The sequence below is a fragment of the Micropterus dolomieu genome, linkage group LG02 (genome assembly GCF_021292245.1).
Source record: "Micropterus dolomieu isolate WLL.071019.BEF.003 ecotype Adirondacks linkage group LG02, ASM2129224v1, whole genome shotgun sequence".
NCBI lineage: Eukaryota > Metazoa > Chordata > Actinopteri > Centrarchiformes > Centrarchidae > Micropterus > Micropterus dolomieu.
Window position 1 is genome coordinate 16,915,081 of NC_060151.1, and position 19,263 is coordinate 16,934,343.

The 19,263-nt window shown below is 38.9% G+C and overlaps 4 protein-coding genes across 8 annotated transcripts; 2 read left to right on the forward strand and 2 right to left on the reverse strand.

The window, feature by feature from the left end:
• Nucleotides 1-988: 988 nt before the first annotated feature.
• On the reverse strand, nt 989-3,468 carry stk19 (serine/threonine kinase 19). Of its 5 annotated transcripts, none has more exons than XM_046028936.1 (7): nt 3,327-3,468; nt 2,750-2,815; nt 2,528-2,670; nt 2,204-2,439; nt 1,688-1,785; nt 1,418-1,565; nt 989-1,257 (listed from the first exon to the last, which is right to left on the reverse strand). In XM_046028936.1, exons 2-7 carry the CDS (start codon nt 2,805-2,807, stop codon nt 1,212-1,214), a joined length of 729 nt encoding a protein of 242 aa, XP_045884892.1. In that variant the 5' UTR covers nt 2,808-2,815; nt 3,327-3,468; the 3' UTR covers nt 989-1,211. The 5 variants fall into 5 exon arrangements, with proteins under 5 accessions (XP_045884892.1, XP_045884885.1, XP_045884868.1 ...); XM_046028929.1 differs by having other exon boundaries at nt 2,528-2,673; XM_046028912.1 differs by having other exon boundaries at nt 2,528-2,673; nt 2,750-2,845; nt 3,449-3,467.
• dxo (decapping exoribonuclease) lies at nt 3,350-8,181 on the forward strand. Its single transcript, XM_046028883.1, has 7 exons — nt 3,350-3,741; nt 4,668-5,134; nt 5,306-5,532; nt 6,424-6,643; nt 7,038-7,173; nt 7,304-7,398; nt 7,503-8,181. Exons 2-7 carry the CDS (start codon nt 4,677-4,679, stop codon nt 7,615-7,617), a joined length of 1,251 nt encoding a protein of 416 aa, XP_045884839.1. The 5' UTR covers nt 3,350-3,741; nt 4,668-4,676; the 3' UTR covers nt 7,618-8,181.
• LOC123956598 (peroxisomal membrane protein PMP34) lies at nt 7,805-14,893 on the reverse strand. Its single transcript, XM_046028897.1, has 9 exons — nt 14,554-14,893; nt 14,327-14,387; nt 13,724-13,790; nt 13,112-13,266; nt 12,596-12,712; nt 12,348-12,493; nt 10,201-10,296; nt 9,508-9,590; nt 7,805-9,420 (listed from the first exon to the last, which is right to left on the reverse strand). The coding sequence occupies exons 1-9, from the start codon at nt 14,620-14,622 to the stop codon at nt 9,273-9,275; spliced, it is 942 nt and encodes a 313-aa protein (XP_045884853.1). The 5' UTR covers nt 14,623-14,893; the 3' UTR covers nt 7,805-9,272.
• Nucleotides 14,894-15,659: 766 nt separating this feature from the next.
• On the forward strand, nt 15,660-19,263 carry anks4b (ankyrin repeat and sterile alpha motif domain containing 4B; the record flags this gene model as incomplete). The annotated part of the gene is made up of 2 exons (XM_046033130.1): nt 15,660-15,820; nt 18,231-19,263. Coding segments are annotated over exons 1-2 (1,194 nt in total), but the record flags the coding sequence as incomplete, so codon positions are not given.

Consider the following 19,263-nt stretch of genomic DNA (forward strand, 5'->3'; position numbering starts at 1 on the left):
ATAGAGCTAACGCTTCACTTAGACTTTACTGTAAAATGTAGATGCAAAGGGTGAATTGGAGGTTTCAGATTAAATTCGGTGACAGAAACTTGCAAATGAAACAGCTCCTCTGGACGTAAAAGTCCTGTATTCCAAAATGTGTATTAGTATCAAAATCAACTAAGTACCAAAAGTCCTAGTTAATCAGAATAACCCATTTCAGAAAATATATTACTGGATTATAATTATTGATGCATCAATGTGTACATTTTCATCTTACAGCTGAATCGTTGGAGCTAATATTAATTCATTTATATTCTGCTGGGTAGCTTAACCTATAATAGTGTAATGTATTAGTTGATCCATATTTTGTATTAATCTAGATCTTTTTTTTTTCCAACTCTTTATTGAACATGTTAAAAGATAACAAAAACTGAATAAAAATAATCAACAAAAAAAATCATCTGCAGATGGTCCAAATAACAGTCATGTTCAAAGGGGGTAGGAAGAAGTTAGAATAACTTTTCTTGTCCTATCCCCACTTCAGATATGTTTTAACTACTTAAACTATGTAACTTACCTAAACTAAATAAAGATCAAAAAACAAAATCACTTCAAAGTAACTACGGCTGTCAAGTAATTGTAGTGGAGTAAAACTACAATATTTCCTTCCAAAATGTAGTGGTGTATAAAATAAACAAGGAATTACATATAAACATTTCTGTTCACACCTTTCAACAACTGAAAATAATATATATATATATATATATATATCAATGGATTGTAATAAATAGTATAAGTGGCCTGGCCATCTGAAATAAAACATCAGCTCTTTTTATGACAGTTGGGCAGATTTGACTGACTGGGCTACTTGTTGTCCGTCAGTTGTGGTGCACACTGGTTACAGATAGCAAAGGTTAGCCTGAGTTCAAACATCACACAGAGGGACATTTGTATCAGTGCTTTCATAGTGTGCACACAAGTCATAACGCTCACGTATGACGCAAAGAAACTTTGAATATTTATTACAAGACAAACCAAACAAGGTCATGTCAACATCATTGACAATTCATAAACCCACAAGGTTTTATAATACATTTGGCACAGAACCTAAATCTGAAATTAATTTACTCTGTCCTCTTACAAACAGTCTTTGACCATCTTATGCATTTCTCATCTTCGGTCGCTCACTGGCTTCGACCAAACACCGATGTAAGTCTTGTTGCTGCGGTTCAGGAATTGACAAATCGCAACAGTGTCCCTGAAGTTGTCGGTATGCTGGGAAGGAAACGGACTTAATTCAATAAATTACAAAGTAGCAATATGTCATTGTTAAAAAACTGATTTTAAGCAATCATACTCCATCATTTTCTGACCACAACACACAATTTAACATGGAATCTTGTCAGAGTGTGACCTGTATACAACCAAATATTACCTCTCTACCAGCTCTGCACCAACAATGTCATGGATGTGGTATTTCATGTGGAATTTCACATGCGCCGTTGTGCGCCGCTCCTCTAGCTCTGCCTTTAAGACTTCACTATATTTGGACTTCTTCACCATGCCGAGCACTGCTTTACGGCCTGACAGGAAAACCGGTAAGTTGGTTAGAAACAAACAGTCCTTCCAATTAGCAAGGCACTTTGAGAAATGCACATGTAACAGCCTTAAACATCTTTGAGTCTCTGCTTTTCTTAACACCCACCTTGTATAAAGTACTTGGTGAATTTGCCAGAGTTGGGAATGGAAAGCCACCAGCTGCCTGCGTCCCTCACTGTCAGGACCCCTGACTTAACCAGCTGCCTACATGGTGGGAAAATATTATGTGCTGATCTTTGAAAAGTCTGATGTTTCAAAAAGTAACTATTTTAACAAACTGTTCAACAGGAGATACTTATTAATTAAAGCCATTTAAAAAAAAAAATCAAATAACTAAAGTATTAAAACTCATTTTGTTTCAGCTTTTCCAGCTATTTAGTGAAACTATAACATGGTTGGTGTTCTGGTTCTGCACTATTACTCAAGCGCAAAGTACGTTTGAGCATTATTTGTAATGACGTAATGATTTTTGAGTCATGTTATAGTGTTATTCAAACAATCTTGTTTAAAGCTAGGTGTGAAGTTTGTCAAACAATTCAGTTTGGAAGGAACCTCCCATTTTTGATACATTATTATACAAAGGAGTAAAACAAAACAAGAAACAATTAGGAGTCTTTCATACGTTATCTCCGAGTCTGTGAAGTGGAACTCCCTGAGTATCTTGTCTTTGCTGAAGCTCAGATCTGTGCAAGACGACACCACTTTCTCCAAGAACTTCTCCACAGTCGCCTGTGTCGCTCTGCCCTTCTCCCCTGCCAGCACCTTGGCCTTGTAATCTGAAGCAAAAATCAGCCCAAAAGCTTCTGCGTCAAACCCGAGCTGGAACATCAGCAGTTCTCCTTGTTCCCGCAGCTTATTCTGTGGACCACAAGGAGGGCCGTGGGTTGCGTTTTCACATTTAGAGAGAGAAACACATGACCTTTCTGACACTAAAGAGACCACTTACCAGCTCCTTGTCCACCAAAGTCTTGTCTTTGTGTATACTGTAGAGTTGGTGCTTAAGAACAATTTGAGGCAAGGTGTCATTGAAGAGCTTCCTGGGAAACAGTGTCATGAGGTACTCAAGGGTGCACTTGATGTCAGGCGGTCCTTCTAGGCAAAGAAATGTTTACACCCTTTAATGAGATTTCAACAAAACTAGAATTAGCTATATAGCTGTCACACCTACCATCTCCATCACTGACAGCCCCAAACTTCGTTGTGCCATCTCTTCTTTTCTTCACCATGAAAGTGTCTGAAATCAGAGCCCGTTTTCTGTTCATATCTGAAGGAGAAGTTATGGTAAATCAGACTATTAAATCATGACTTGCAGAATTAATCTGGTCTCCCAGACAGCTACTTTCTCCACACATCCTATGTGAGATGGCATCTTTTGCTGAATAAATTGTAAATTCAACGTTGCTTATGAATACCAGTTTTCCTTTTGTGAGATACTGGCGTTTTTTCAACCAGGATGAAATGTCATGGTCAAATTTAGGTCCACGGCAGAAACCTAACTCCCCTTCTCTCGTTCAGGTTTTTAACCACTAAGTATTATAAAAATAAAAAAATTCAAACAGACTTGCGAAACTCACTTTGATGACACACACAATTATACGACAATCATTTGGGTTCCTCTTTCATCCAGTCTATGGTTGTCTCTCTTGTTGGCCAAGCTAATGCAGCTAGCTAGCTATCGCTACTTTGTGTGTACACTGAACACATAAACAAACACACCCTTAAAACTAGTGGGTTAAAACACTTACCTGACAGCTACTAATAGCAGTAATATTGGTTTCGCATCGCTGTGGTCAAATTCAAAACCACCCAATGTTCACAGATTCAACAAACAACTTATACAGTCTTCTTTAGTTACCCAGCTTCTTACAGGAAGTGTCTCGGCTGCCGCTAAACGGATTGGATGACAAACTGTATACGGAAGTAGCGTTAGGTTTGGTGTTAGCATGGATGTAGCCTCGGGTGCTAGTTCGCTACCCAACTAGCAAAACAAACACATTTTGTGTATTCTTTCTTACCTTTTTTGTGTTAATTTGTAAAGAGGATGAAACATATGATATAGTTTTTACACAAAGTCCTGTTTTTTATTGGGTCTGACTTGGCATTGACAGAAACCTAACGTTAACTGCTTTTCTTGTGTACGTTAACGCAATGCTGGATAAGGTAGGTTTTCATTTATTTACCGGTGATTTAGTTATTCTAAACATTTTTTATAATAACGGCAAGGAAACGAATACTGTACATATATATTTAGAGACCTTCATTTATATGCACAGGTGTTTAACGCTGCAAACACTTCTACACAGCCATCAATACAAATGTCTATCTTCACATTATGCAAGGTATCAAACTGTCAAAAGGTTGTTTATGTGTCATTATTCAGCACAAGGTTGTATAACGACACGAAATGTATTCCCTTATTGCTACACACACAGATAACAGACAATTAACTGTGTATTAAAATATTGGAACATTTAAAATGAATAAAATAAAACAATAGGCTATACACAGTTATTTATATACAAAGGCTATACACAGACACATATACACCCAGAACATTCTGCAGTGCACTTTTTGAATTTAAGTCTGGGGAAAATGTAAACAATGTAAATAACAATAATATGGTTTTAGCTTCACATAAAAAAGAACTATATATGTATGCATTCACAAACACACAATTGTGGTATATTTAAGGTTAAATAAGATAAACTTTGTTGATCCCATGCAGTAATCTTAAAAACCAGTATAGTATATACTGGGGATCAATTGTGTTTAGTATGAAGCATAAAAAATTAAAATAAAAGGTACTGTATAAACAATACACAATTGTAACTACAAAGTGGGATACATAATCACATAAAAATGCGGAGTTAAGGAAGTTGCAACATAGAAATAACAGTGTTCACAGCATAAAACAGTTATTGGACTAGTAGCAGCATAAAAAAACAAAGGTTAGCGCTGTCTCTTTAGTGACATTACAATGATGATTAGGCAGAGGATTTTGTGGCTTTCCTGCAGGAGACCATCAAGAAGAAATGAGTAATCACCAATGTCATCTGTTTGTTTCATTGCTATTTTCCCCACCACAGTAGGCAGCGATGGACCAACGCAGACCCCACAATCCCAGCTCCAGTTACCAAATACGGCAGTCAGCATACAAAAGAAGAGATGACAGTGGAAGACATCACTGTGAGAATAAACACTTGAGACCAAACCACCACTATCAGTCTGGGCCAACTCCTGGGCCAAACCCGCTCAGCTCTCGGGGTTTGAGCACCAGACGGGAGCTATATGAAAGAGACTTTCCTGTGTACAAACAGCCAGTCGAAGTGGGCTGTTTTTCCCTCGATGCTGAGCGTAGATTCTTCAATGACAGCAGGCAGATGAGATACTACGTGGAACCTGACAGAAATCCTAATTTTGACCTGAGGGATGGATACAAGGACCGCTATATAAAAAGAGACGAGAGTGTGAAGGAGAAGCTGGACCACATCCTACGCTGGATCTTGGCCAATAGATCGAAGCTCAGCTCAAGGGTGACCACGGCCTCATCAAGGTAAGTGTCATCGTTGGTTTACTTTTTTTAGGTCCAGGTCATCACATAGGACCAACACAGACAGAAAGATACTCACTCATGATCTGTAGTCTCTAATCCAACAACCACCCCTAACCACAACAGTGTTTCCTGTTGGACACGTGTTCTTTGATCATCCTCTGCTCTTCCCAGTGCTTTAGATGTTGACTTTGTGACTTGGCGTGGTCATCTGACCAAGCTGCTGACCACTCCTTATGAGACACGGGAGGGCTGGTTGCTAGCGGTCACCAGATTTAAGGGCACTCTTTACATCAGTGAAGTGGAAACAGAAGCTGCGCGTAAGGAGCGAGAGAACCGCACCGGGAGGCATGAAGAGATGATGTACTGGGGATACAAGTTCGAGCAATACACCTGTGCAGGTAGGTTTGTACAATAATGTTATAAGAACTGCTGTTTACTTTCTTTCCCCAAACCTTAATTACTGATCAGTCATCATCTTGAATCAGCCTTAAATCGGCTGTACACACGCATACAGCCTTACAATAAAAACATTTGGTTTTATCCAAGAGGGGTAAAAATCAAGGGCAACTCGACTCAGTTGAAGATACGACATAAGACATTTCACCTCTCATCCAAGAGGCTTCTTCATTTCAGAACTGGGCAGCGTCTTCAACCAAGTCCATGACAACAATAAAATTACTCATTGCATTTCAAAATAGTAACATGGACATGGAAGCAAGCAAAATTAGAAATGTTAAGGGTGTCAAGAAATGTTTAGGTCAAAACTTCTGATAATAAACAAGTCAGTATTTTTATGTAGTGTCTCATCATTTTGATTTACTATCTTAATTATGACTTAATATTTCAAACATTAGACTTAATTAATTATATCTCTTAGCTTTGACCTTTGATAATATAAAATGTTATTTGATTTTGACCTACAGCTAAAGTCAAAGTTTTTCCAATTGTAAAGTAGTAGTCAAACATTTTAAAAAGTCAAAATTGTGACTTATCTGTTGGTATTGTGACTTTGTATCTGCTATTTTTGATTTGTGTCATTTTAACTTAGTAGTATTAAGAATGCCTTGGTCATTTTGATATAGTAGTAAAACTTGTTTTCATAAATATGACTTAAATGGCCAAACTTGTGACATCGCTTGAATCATTCCTAACACACCTCACTGTTTTTTTTCCCCCGGCAGAAATAGGCTTCCATACATACCACTCTGTCTTATTATATTACATTCGACACATACGGTGATAGGCAGATGTGTAAATGATAACACTTCACCTTTGATCCATCCCTGCAGATAACGTCCACAGTTTAGCCGACCCAGGCGGTGTGGTTAACACTAATGAGGCCTTCTGCACTGTGGTGCAAACTCGGCTCGAAGATCACAGACTTTTATTCTCCGGTGAGGTGGACTGCCGGGATAAAGATCCCAATGCTCCAGCTCCTCCTGCATGCTACGTCGAGCTCAAGACCTCTGCAGAGATCTGCACCCCCAAACAGCGCAGCAACTTACACAGGTGGATGATAAAACAGTAAAGCTTCACATAATTAAAAGGTCCAGTGTGTATTTAGTAGGATATGTTGAATATGTAAAAAGTAGTAGTAATGGTTGTCTAGTTTGTTAGAAGTAAGAAGAGATGTGAAATTTGGACAAATGGAGGACCACACATATTATTTAGCACAAGAGCCGGTGTCGGCCACCGTAGCTTCTCCTGACTGCTTGAAAAGGGAGGGGGGAGCAGTGGCTAAGCAGTTGGTTGCAACCCTCACCGCTAGATGCCACTAAAACATACACACTGAAACGAAAAGTGAAAAGTTTTTCACTTCATGGTGTCTGCTGGTTATTGGATTTACCCACACAGCTGGCCAAAGTGATTTTTCCCCCCTCATTTTGGTGGTGGTGGTCCTCAGGTTCAAACTGCTGAAATGGTGGGCCCAGTCTTTTCTTCCCGGAGTCCCTCGTGTTGTGGCGGGTTTTCGGGATCATGAAGGAGTGGTTGTCGCTGTGGAGACTTTCCCCATCTCTAAGATTTCACATCTCATCAAGGTACTGGTGATTGGTCATCAAAAGCTAAAGCACTGAAAAATCTATTCTGGAAAAATAATAAATAACTGGGACACGAATAAATAAAAGCTCACAAGATTAATCCAAACAATTTTGTTTGTCTTCTGGACAGAATGAACACAACTGCTGGAAGCCGACAGTCTGTATGAACTTCTGCTGTGACTTCCTGTCTTTTGTGAAGAGTGTAGCCACTGAAGACAATCCAAGGTGAGTTGTAATGACATGCTATGTTGTTAACCTTTTTTTAATTTTAAACCAATATATATTTTTAAGCCCTCTGTTGTAACGAGTCATTATTGTTTCTCTTCCAGTGTGGTGTACTTGTTCTCCTTTGAGCCCCACAGAGATGTGACCTACTCCATACACAAGGACTCCCAGTATTCCTTCCTGCCACACTGGTATGTGGAGGAGATGTCCAGGCAGTAGTCCCGATTTACAACCAAGACAACCAACTGGGACAGTTCATTCAGACCTCCAATGGAGTTTATTCCATTGCAGTTTAAAGTGTATAGTTTTACTTCATTTGTTCATTTCTTATTTGCTAAGCAGTAAGAACTGAAGCATTTTTTTTTCCATCTTGCATGTGGTGATTTAAAAAACTTACTGATGTGAATATGGTTTGTCAAACTTTATTATTCCATTGTTATTCCAATAAATGGAACCACAAACAGTGCTATGTCAAATGAAATTAAATTAGAAAAGACTTTATATGTTAAAACAAAGTTGTGTAATTGAATGAAGATGACTTCAAGTATTGTATAAGCAGTATGTTCATGTAAACTGTTAAAACAAAACATTTCAGCAATGTGATGTCCTGTCATTGGGAGCAAATAAAAAGTCAAGGCAGTTATGAAGAAGACATTAATTAATACCCATGGTGTAGCATACTGTTGTCCAAATGTGTCACTGCTTTGCCATTGTTTTATAACTAACAGCAACATATTCACCAGCTTTGGTCTCCTAAACTATTAAAGATTTGGTTCTCCAGTCTCACCTGACATTTTATTTGTTCAGTGCTTCCTGCTTTGTCACACACAGTTTTAAGCTGAGAACCAGCAGAAACTTACATTTACCAAATCAGAAAAAGAGCACTGTGATAAACAAGTACTGTAAATTACTGCAAGCCCTGACTACACGATACAAGACACTGAGGTAAATAATGGAAGACACCTGTGTGACAAAATGCTCATACTGACCAATACAATCATGAAGACAATAGAGATCTGTGGATCATGGGTTTGTGTAAATCATTTACAGTCATTTTAAAGCACTTACATCAGTTCATAGTACAGTTTTTCATGATCAGATGTAGAGGCATGTAGCACCTTTTGCAGTATTTGTACACATGTAATCTTTACTCTCAGACTGATGGATTAAGTGCTCATTGGCATTTATATTAAATTAATTTTACCTAATATATTATAAATGTTAAAATAAAAACATTGCTGAGCTGGGAAGGTGCAGATTTTACACACAGATCGATAAATATGAATGCAAGCTCTGCACTTTCTCCCTTTCAGTTATTGTTTTCATTACATTTATCTGGCAGGACTTTTCATGAGGGTTTCAATCAAACTCATTTAAATTCAGTTATAACATAAGAGTGTGTGAACAGTGGTCCAGTAGCTAGTTAAGTTAGATCAAGGCAATACCTCGCTAAGTAGCTAAATTATTGGTCTCCTCTTTTGAAAAAAAAAATAACAAATAAAAAAAAAAAGCTCATTCACTTTATTGCCAAGATTTTGATGAGAAGGTTGGTATGAAAATCAAACTAAATTAAGCTCCTGCAAGATCACTGTGATCCATCGCAACATGGATTCACCAGTGGAGAAAATCAAAGGTCCGTCTGCACAAATGGACCCAGTTAAAGAAAGCAAGGGGATTAGGTGTTACACCCAGATCTGGTTATTGTGTATGTTTTAAGCAAGTGTGGGAATCTGTGGCCCCAAAGGCACCAATCCCACCTCTTATTACAACCTTTATGTGGCTGAAACAATTCCTGGATATAAGCACATCATCTGAGGCGTTGACAGAACATACTGGTGGTACTAATGCATTACTGTATTCAAGGGAGCGTGTATTCACTGCTTCAGTTTCTTGTTAAGGCCCATGACTTTGAAGGTAGCACCAGTGATCTTCTCGTACACAACGAACATGAGGGCAGCTGTCAGTACAGTCTGCAGCAGCTTGGCCTCCAGGCCTTTGTATAAACCCAGAACACCATACCTCCTGTAACAAAGCGAACAGATGTATATTAATGACCACCTATGATAATCAATCTCATTGTGTGTTCATGTTCGTAGCTGCTGCACTCACTTGATTCTGTCCATGAGGAGGGAGAAAATGTTTGAGAGGCTTCCGATCACGCCGCCCTTACCGTCACGTTTGTACTGGCCAAACTGATGAGAAAGCACAAAGCAGGTTCATTCCGATTGGATTTCATATTTTTTCCCAATGAAATCTAAACTCTAATGAAAATGCTTCTTTTTCTTCTCTTGCCATCAAAAAAAAAAAAGTTTTCTTTACACATTTTAATACATTAAAAACATTTTTTAAAATAACAAAACAAAAACAATAAGGCTGGAAAAACGACTAAAACTAAAACCGACAATGCACTAGTCCATCTCTCAGTACTTTCGGACTTTTCTAACATCTAACAGCTGGCCGCTGTTTGTAACAAATCTTACTCAATATATTTGATACACATTTAGTGCACTAGTGAGTACAAAAAACTACAGTGCCCATGTTCATTATCAACTATCAACTACAAAAAACAAGGTTTAAAAATGACAAATCACCATTTTATGCTGGGATTTCTTGGTCAGGACAAGTAAACTTGTTTCCATTGGCTGCTGGACAAATGGTCCAGACCAAGAAAATAGTTGTCTGGCAGATTTGTTTCACAATAAAAATATATATAGATATCACCAGTCTTATCCTTCAACAGTAGCTAATGTGCGGAAAAGAAAAAAAAACAGAGGAAGACATTTTATATAACACAGTATCTACCCTCAGGATGGCCTGAACTGTCTGAAGAGGATATGTCACGGTGGTAGCAATGGCCTTGGCAATGGCTCCAATGAGAAAGATTTCTGCTGAGGATATCTGTGGTATGAGAAAAGATTTAACAAATTCATGCATTGTCAGGTCTGTCAGCAAGACAACAACTTCTAAAATGTTTATTTTCTGAATGGAGTTCGTTTCGACCAGGGCTATGCTAACTTGGTCACAGTAAAGTATAACGATAGCTGGAAAAAATTCCATACACGTTTTCTGAACTCACCAGGTAGTTCAACCTCCTCGCTTTCTTTTCTCCCAGCAATGTCCAGTTTTGTCCGGTTTTTATATAAATATGAAGTAGTGCCAAACGACGCACGGAATCTAGCTGCTGAGAAGCTCAAGTGAAGATAAATCAACGTTGTAATCCTAAAAACTAAAGTAAAAAGCTAATTTAATAAAAAGCAGTTTACTCCGAGCTCCTCCTACGAGCAAACGGCGTACTTGCGAGCAAAGTCCAGTCCGACCACGGGTGTTTATTTGTCCGAAAGCTGGAGCGCTGCTCCCTGCTGCTCTAGCCCAAGTTTAGCAGCTCTAAGTCGCCCAGCAGATTTTCAATCGCCCGCTCTGCCTGGTCCTCTCCACACAACGCTCTGAAGCTGTTGGTGACGTACGGACAATCTCAACGTTGATAGGCTATCGCGACTCAGCGTCATGCGAATTTCTCGCTTGAGTTGAAAATATTCAATTCCTTTGCGTTGCCTTCACGTCGCCAGCCCCGCCCCCTTCATGTGCTTCGCGCCGCCCGACAGGAAATCGCGGCTCTACGCGTCTTTGCATTGACTTTGTATGTAAACTAACCGCCCGAACGCTCCCTTTTGATCTGAAAGCACCATAAGAGTGTACAGCCTTAAAGAGGTCACATTTTGCTTATTTTCAGGTTCAAAATTGTATTTAGGGGTTGTACCAGTACAGGTTTACATGGTTTCAAAACACCATATTTTTTATCATACTGCACAATGCTGCAGCTCCTCTTTTCACACTGTGTGTTGAATGCTCCGTTTAAGCTGCAGAGTGAGGCCTCTTACGTATAAAATCTTTGTTGGGAGTTGCACATGTGCAGTTGCTAGTTAAGGACTACTAGTCAATCAGAAGCAGAGTAGGGCGGGTCGTGAGAAGCCGGTAAACAGGGCTTTGGTTCACCTGTACAGGTGCTGGATATATAATTAGAATATCATCAAAAAGTTGATTTATTTCAGTAATTCCATTCAAAAAGTGAAAATTGGATATTATATTCATTCATTCATTCACACAGACTGATATATTTCAAATGTTTATTTCATTTAATTGTGATGATTAAAACTGACAACTAATGAAAATTCAACTTTTTGAAGATATTCTAATTATATAACCAGCGCCAGTATATCCCCTTGCCAGTTTAGGAACATAGACCGGAGCAACAGTTTCAGGGTGGTGAGTTATTAATTTGTAACAAATGTATCTTTCATACATAACGTTATAACTGAGCTCTGGGACGTGGGCGTGTCTGACTAGCTGCAAGGCGAGCATTATGATGCGTATTTTCTTGGGACGTCACCAGAAAGCACAAGTAAAGGCTGGACTACAAATGAGCTGTTTTCAGGCAGTTCAAAGCAGTGTTTTCTGTCAGAGATGGGAACTCCCTTTGGGCTGGACCTTGGGCTTTTTCACTTTGCAAACCTGTTACATGAACAAAAAAGATCTATAACTCAATAAAAGGAGAGGGAAAAAGCCAAAAGGCATAATATGGCCTCTTTAAGAGTCTTGTTTGATTCTTTCACAGCACAGCCATTCAGGCTTGAAGGTTTTGAACTGCAATAGTCTTTAACAATAAAATCAAATATAGTTCTTTATAGTTAATAGTCTTTTCCTCTCCACAATTAATTGTAGGCAGCTAAGAAAAAAGAAACAGAACATGCAGCATGTCTTTCCCCTTCAATGGGACGATGCTTGTTTCCACTTGGTAAATATACTGATCTAGTTCAGAGTTTGATTTCAGCTCACAAGTTCTTGACTACAACGGAGTCAACCCAGCTGAAAAGGAGTCGAGGCTGACTTATTACTGTAGCCTTGATAATATAGTATTCTACACAACAATGTCTTTCTTGTGTCCTTCTCACCTTCTTCCCTCCTTTCCCTGCCTTCCTCTTCATGGCCTCATAAAACATGAACTGTACGGCCGGGTTGAGGACGAGGATGAGAGAGGGCAGAGTGCCGTTCCACAGAGTTCCCACACCCTCAATGGCTATAATCTGTGAGAAAGCATCTGAGAGGGAAAGCCCAAACACAGCAGGGTTTTATAACTGTGCAGTAACAAACAAAAATAAATAAATAACGGTCTGATCTTTTAAAACCATATATTACACACCAAATATGCCCCTGTAATGGGTCTGCTGGAGGTCTTCATTTCTGAACTTTGCTCCCTGCAGCTTCAGGCGAGTGTTGACCACCCACATGGGAGTGGTCAGGATCACATTCACCACCCCTGCAGGAACAACAGATTGTTAGATGTCTTTAATCGTTCTTAAAAAGGTTTTTTTGCCCTCTTGTCGGTGGAGCAGCTGTTTAATGAGGGACGGTGATCACATCCCTGACAATAGTTTCACATTATTCCACTTATCTACAAATGGCTGTACAGCGCCAACAAAAGCAGGGAAGAAGAGTGCTAGCAAGTAAACAAGGCTGTTACCCAGAGCTGAAACGGAGAGTCAATTAATCAATCAGCAGAAAAGTAATCATCAATGAGAGATTTTTTTGCTTTTCTCTGTTTATATCTCTGTAAACTCTTAAAGATATTACCTTAGAGTCTCCTCGGATGGACATTTCACAATTTTCTTTTAATTAGTTAACTAACAATTGTTAGTTTTACTGTATGTGTGTTTACCTGACATGACCCCCATGAGCAGGTCTTTGCTGGGGCTGGACTTGCCTGGACCGGATGCCATCAGCTTCTTCAGTGTGTTGAAGGTGTAGAAGTAGACAAAGTTGGAGCAGCAGAGGCTGGAGATGACTGGTAACCAGCCTCTGTACAAAGACTGACTGGGAGATGTGGTGGAGAGTTACTTGAATAGTGAGTGCTCAGTCAGGTGGCTACATTAGCTTAGATTAGGGCGGCAACTACCAATTCTTTTGATTATTTATTAATCTTGTCTATAAAATCAGTTTTATTAACTTTCTTTTTAAATTGCTTGCGTTTTGTTTGTTAACAGTCCAAAACCCCAAAGAACATTCATTTTGTTTTCATATAAGACTGAGAATATTCACATTTGAGAAGCTGGAACCAGAGATTTTTTGGCATGTTTAATAAAAGAACAATACTTAAACCATTAACAAAACAGCTGCAGATTAATCTGCTGTAGACTAGTTATTGACTGTTTCAGCTCTAGCTGTTCAAATCAAACCAAGAAACTTGATTTTAAAAACAAAGCAAGCTATAAACTTGATGGAATTCTAACCCAGTGGGCTGTGTGATAGTGCAGCTCGAAACTATACTTACAGGCCTTCTTCCTTCGCTATTTCAGCCAGGATGACGGGGGTAGATTTAGATTTTCGCTCCTCATCCACTGCAAAACAAATGCATAAGTCCTCCAAGGAATTAATAAAGTTTTACATTAATCTATAATATTACATCATGATCTCTTCAAAGATTATATTTTGTTTTATTAATCTTAATCTGCAAAGTAACAAAAAAGTTATAAAATAAATTTAGTGGAGTAAAAAGTACAATATTTTTCTGAAATATTGTAGAGGTATAAAGCAGCAGAAAAAGGACAAGTACCTCAAACTGTTTCTTAAATACTTCCACCTCTGCACCACGGTATCTCAGCTTGAGTAGTGACTTTTGTATTTTTGAAATTTACAACAGAAACTCTGAAACGGTGTTGTTCCCCTCAAGAAGTGGGTATCAAGAAAAAAAAATAAGGAAACAGACCTATAAAACAACATAAACATAAATAAATAAATAAAATACACAAAGGCCAGTCTAAACAAATGATACCTGAGCTGCTTATTAAAGATGTCCAAAGTTCAGGTAGCAATAAATCTTTGCACTAGACTTAAGAGAACTGCTTTCACGTAACCTATGAGACCTCCTACTCACCCTGCAGTCTGCTTTTGGCTGTGTCCAAAGGAAAGAAGACGGTCATAGCTGTCACACTCCCCTAAAAGACAATACAATGTGGTGATGCAACAAAAAACACAAAACAAACTGACACCAGGCTCGATCACTTAAGCAGTTTCTTCAACACCAGAGCTGCTAGCATCAATCTAGTAAGACGAGACCAGGCACACCCACACACTTGACATAAAGTGCACTTCTCTGCTCACCATTGCACCTGCAACAGCGTGAACCAGCGTCTCGTAAGACAGAACAGCCGAGCCACCGTTGTCGGACATTTCTGTAGCTTCTCCCGGTCAGAGCAAACACCGGGAAGTTAACGTTAACGGCGGAGCGAGCCGAGGAAAGGAGAGATAGCCGCGGTGGTCGGTCCGGTTTTTCTAGCTGCGGAACTGTTTGGGGATTTAGATCCACTCACAGCTGCGACTACATGGCATTTATAAACCAAGTTGCTGCCAGAAAGAGGAAAGCAATGTAGAAAAAGAAAACTATCGGTCAGTGTTTCCTCCCCGTCTCCATTCATTGGTTAACCGGTTGAACCGGTGGTGATAATAATTCTTCTTCTTCTGTTGCCGTGTAGCAAGCCATCAAGATGCACCACAACCACCCACTGGACTGGAGGGTGGCGCAGTCGATTAAATAATAAATAATAAAAATAACAAAGATATGCCTGCAATACACTTTTGTAATTATTCTTTTTACAAATGCTTGCTGACTTAAAAAAAAATAATTAAAATAAACAATCATAACAAAACAATCATACACCCATATGCCTGAAGGCTATGTACGAAACTGATAAACATACGGTACAGCCAGTTTAAATAAGATAATTAATTAAAGTAGTTATAATAAAAGTTTCCACTGCCTTCTTGTTTTTAACCAGTGGTGGAGTAGGCCTACATTCAATGTACATAGGTACAATTATGAGGTATTTATACTTTTACATCTATGCTACTTTATACTTCTACAATTCAGAGGGAAATGTTGTACTTCTTACTGCACTACACTGATTTGACAGAAAATACTAAATACAGTGGAAATATCTCTTTGACAGTTTAATAGGCTAATTCAGTTTAAAGCAATGTTCTCGTTCTCAAGCAGTAGATTAATGGTGTTTCAGGAAACTCTGTCCCTGATGGCAGTGAACTGGACTTTGCCTTTGTTTTATGGCTCTGGGCTGCTGATGTGTTAACGCCCAGTGATCACTTTGTTTGCTCGGGTCCGCAGTCGCGTCAGTCTGTGCATCCAGCAGGAGTTGGGGAGAAAGGGAAAGAAAGTGAGATATTTATTTAGACCTTTTATGTTCTTTTAAGAGATGTCTAGGTACCACAAAGCAGCAATTGATGGACACTTGGACATCTTGAAGGAGGCCACAAGGCAGGACCTGAACGCTAGGGATGAGGATGGCATGACTCCCACCTTACTGGCAGCTTTCCATGGACATATCGATGCTCTACAGCTCATATGCAGCAGAGAGTAAGCATGATATACTCCTCTCCATCCCCTGTGTAGCCATAGCAAGCTTTATCTCTATGATTATTATCCTAAAGAAAGTATGCCAAGCATGACATAACAGTTTGGCCATATTGTTACACTAAGACATAATAGAATAGTACATTCTACTATATTCATAATGCACTAAAACTAATAGATAGTGTTCACTGAGCAAAGGTTAACACATTGCCTGATGAATTTTATGGCTGATAAATATGCATTTTCATACTGTGCAGGTTTCTTCTGGGTTTGACAAGACGTGTTGGTGTTCACATGACGTTCATTATAATATAATGAACTAAAATTTCTTCATTCCACTCTTTAGATGACGCTCTCCGATTGGCACAGCCAAATGTTTAGTCAGCCAAAGACATCCTGTAAAACAAAAGAGTCCTTTATCTATTCCCACCACCCCCAACCTCCATCCCTTATTCAATGCAACAATAGACAGGCTAAAATCTAGCACAGCATTCTTACTGAAACATGAGGTTCAGGAAAGATGTGTGGAGGATTTTTCGTAGGGCGTAGTGCACGTCTCACTACGTGGCCATGAACTGAAGCATTTCCGCTTTGGTCATTGCAAGCATAAACTGGGATTTATGACAAGTTGTAGGAGGAATACAGCAATCAAGGCTTTTATGGCTGTGACAATGAGGCACATCACTGGAGGACTTTAAATCTTAATAGTTTACCAATTATCTTCAGCCGTATTTAGAATTATTTTGTTATATGTTGTGAGTTTATTTTGCATCTGAAAGGCTTTATGTTAATTCTTACCTTGTCATTTAAAGGGATAGTTTTACATGTTTAGATGAGAAGAATGGAAACAGGGAAAAACAGCTAGCCTGATTCTGCCCAAACAAGGTAACAAAATCCACCTACCAGGACATCTAAAGCTCACTATTTAACACATTTTTCCATGTCTCATTTGGCCTGTACAAAACATGTAAAAACGACACGTTGCTGTCAGGGATGGGAAGTATTTATGATACATGTATTTCAAATATGTATTTAAAATACAAAATAGGATATTGTCAGTTGTATTTCATAGGGTTAATAAAAATAGCTTCATATTTTGTATGGAAATATTTTTGTGTTTTGTATTTTGTAGTAAAATACTTGTTGAGAAGTCTATGTGATGACATCATAAAAATCCTGTCTCTTATTGTTGCCTACTCATTAATTTGTCCAGACTTGTTGAGATCAGAACAGAAAATTTATCCAGACCCCTACAATAAGGTCAAGGTGAGAAACTTGTAGGTCACCAGCTTTCCATCAATTTTTAGCATAAATTGCTACAATTCTTAACAGTCCCAGTTAAATTTAGGTGTTCATTTTAGTAGCCTAGGCTAAATCGTTTACAAATTTATGTATTATTCTTGCTAATGTGAGCTTGCTACTGTCAGCATAATAAGTCTTTGCACAAAAAAGGTGTTTCAGAGTTGATGTACAACATGACTTGATAATTCCAAGAGATGGTGATATCAATTTTCTCATCTAGCTCTCAGCAAAGTGTATTTGTTCAAATGTCAGACTATTCTTTTAACTTGAAATCTGAGACTTGATTTAACTGACGATAACAACCTAAAGAGACTTGTTGGCCATCATTGGAATTACCTGGTGATGGGACTGTAAAGTTAACACAACATAATAATAAAGACACTCGATGTGCCATAGACAGTGGCAAATAAGCAACATCAAAATCTAGCAGTCTGACTCTCCAATCTCTCCTCTTTGAGTTTCCTCCTATACTGTGGGCTTGAAGAGTCACTTTTTGGGGATTTGGTTCTTCTTAGTAAGATCTTCTTTCTTTAAGTTTTTTTTATTTTCTTACACTTGTGCACTATTGTAGAATAGTTACATTACATATTAAGTCGACAAAATCCAGGCTTTTAGACATCAGGTCAGAGCTATAATCTTACATTATTAATGAATTTTTACTTTACAAAACTCTGTTTCTGTTGTATGTGGGTGTATTGATGTGAATATTTTTGAATTTGTTTACACTGAGATAGTTTTTATTTTAAGAGTCTGTTGTTTCATTTAATAATACATTTTATAATTAAATGTTTGTTTTGTTTTATGTTTGTGTTTTCACATCCTGGTACCATGTTGGAAATAAATATTCCAGCTTTGTTGAGTTGTCCCTCATATTTGCATGTTTTATAGTCCAGTAATATATCAAATCAAATAAAACCATAAAAATTAAACCAGAAATGTTAACTTTGATATATATATACAGAATATCTCTTCATACAGCTACATATTCTTGGAGGAAGTATTAATCATTATTATGTGATGGCAATTAGTGATTTAGAGTGGCAAAACATATTTCATAAAATATGTTGCAGATCATTACTTTAAATCAAATCTTTTTTCTTGTGCCATACAGAGGAGACCCCAATAAGAGTGACATCTGGGGAAACACACCGTTGCATCATGCTGCTTCTAATGGCCACATGCAGATCCTCAGCTTTCTGGTCAACTTCGGTGCCAACCTTTTTGCACTGGACAATGAATTCCACACAGCTATGGATGTTGCTGCTTCTCGTGACCACATGGACTGTGTGCGCTTCCTAGACGCTTCTGCGTCGCAACAGACCAACCGAAATGCTAAGAAGGTCGCCAATCTTAAGAAGGAGGCTGTCAAAGAAGCAGAAAAGCGTGTGAAACACTGTGAAAAGGTGAAGAAGGAACACCAGAGCAAGATGAATAAAATGCACCGTGGAGCAGGCAATACTCGGTCTGTCTCAGAGGCCAGCATGGCATCAGCACTCTCAAGCGGTGGTACCATGACTGGCATCAATGAACAGTTCTCCAAGCTTATCGCTGCTGATAAATCCGGCTCTCTTACAGCCACACTCCGGAAGAAGCTTGGTAAGAAAGATAAAGGCACACTGCAGAGGCCAGGAGGAGATGGGAACGTTATTTTCCTCAAACAGCAGAGTGGAGCAACTGAGAAGCCAGAGTTTCTTGATGTCTTCGATGAGCAGGATGAGAGCATGTTAGATGAAGAAGGAACGACAGGCTTTGAAGATGATGACGCCAGTGGAGAACCAGGACCTGTCAAGCATTCCATCTTCAGCCGGCCCGGCCTTGGAGATCTGATTTTCATGAAGAAGATGGGGCTGATGTCACAGGACATTCCCAGTGGGAAGAACGAAAGTCTTGGCTACCTAGTTCAGAACGAGTTGTCTGATGCAGAGGAAGACGCTGCTAGCTTTGAGGGGAATGGTGATCTGCCCTGGGATCAGGAAGACCTGGGACTGGATGATGATGAGGAGGAAACCTCTCCTTTAGATGCGTTCTTGTCTGCCATCTCCTTGCCAGAGTTCACCCTTGCATTCAGTAGAGAGCACCTGGACCTGGAGGCGCTAATGCTTTGCTCTGATGAAGACCTGAAAGGCATTCACATCCAGCTGGGA

Bases quoted from the DNA above. Each gene is read 5' to 3' on its own strand.
- dxo (XM_046028883.1), top strand. From the start codon at position 4,677: ATGGACCAACGCAGACCCCACAATCCCAGCTCCAGTTACCAAATACGG. The intron at 6,644-7,037 runs GTGGATGATAAA...GGTGGTCCTCAG, and splicing joins CAGCGCAGCAACTTACACAG to GTTCAAACTGCTGAAATGGT. The intron at 7,174-7,303 runs GTACTGGTGATT...TCTTCTGGACAG, and splicing joins AGATTTCACATCTCATCAAG to AATGAACACAACTGCTGGAA.
- LOC123956598 (XM_046028897.1), bottom strand. From the start codon at position 14,622: ATGTCCGACAACGGTGGCTCGGCTGTTCTGTCTTACGAGACGCTGGTT. The intron at 14,388-14,553 runs GTGAGCAGAGAA...ATTGTCTTTTAG, and splicing joins ACGCTGTTGCAGGTGCAATG to GGGAGTGTGACAGCTATGAC. The intron at 9,591-10,200 runs GTAGATACTGTG...CTTTCTCATCAG, and splicing joins CAGTTCAGGCCATCCTGAGG to TTTGGCCAGTACAAACGTGA.
- stk19 (XM_046028912.1), bottom strand. From the start codon at position 2,843: ATGAACAGAAAACGGGCTCTGATTTCAGACACTTTCATGGTGAAGAAA. The intron at 2,440-2,527 runs GTAAGTGGTCTC...TGTGGTCCACAG, and splicing joins CTTTGGTGGACAAGGAGCTG to AATAAGCTGCGGGAACAAGG. The intron at 1,566-1,687 runs GTGGGTGTTAAG...TTTTCCTGTCAG, and splicing joins CACCAAGTACTTTATACAAG to GCCGTAAAGCAGTGCTCGGC.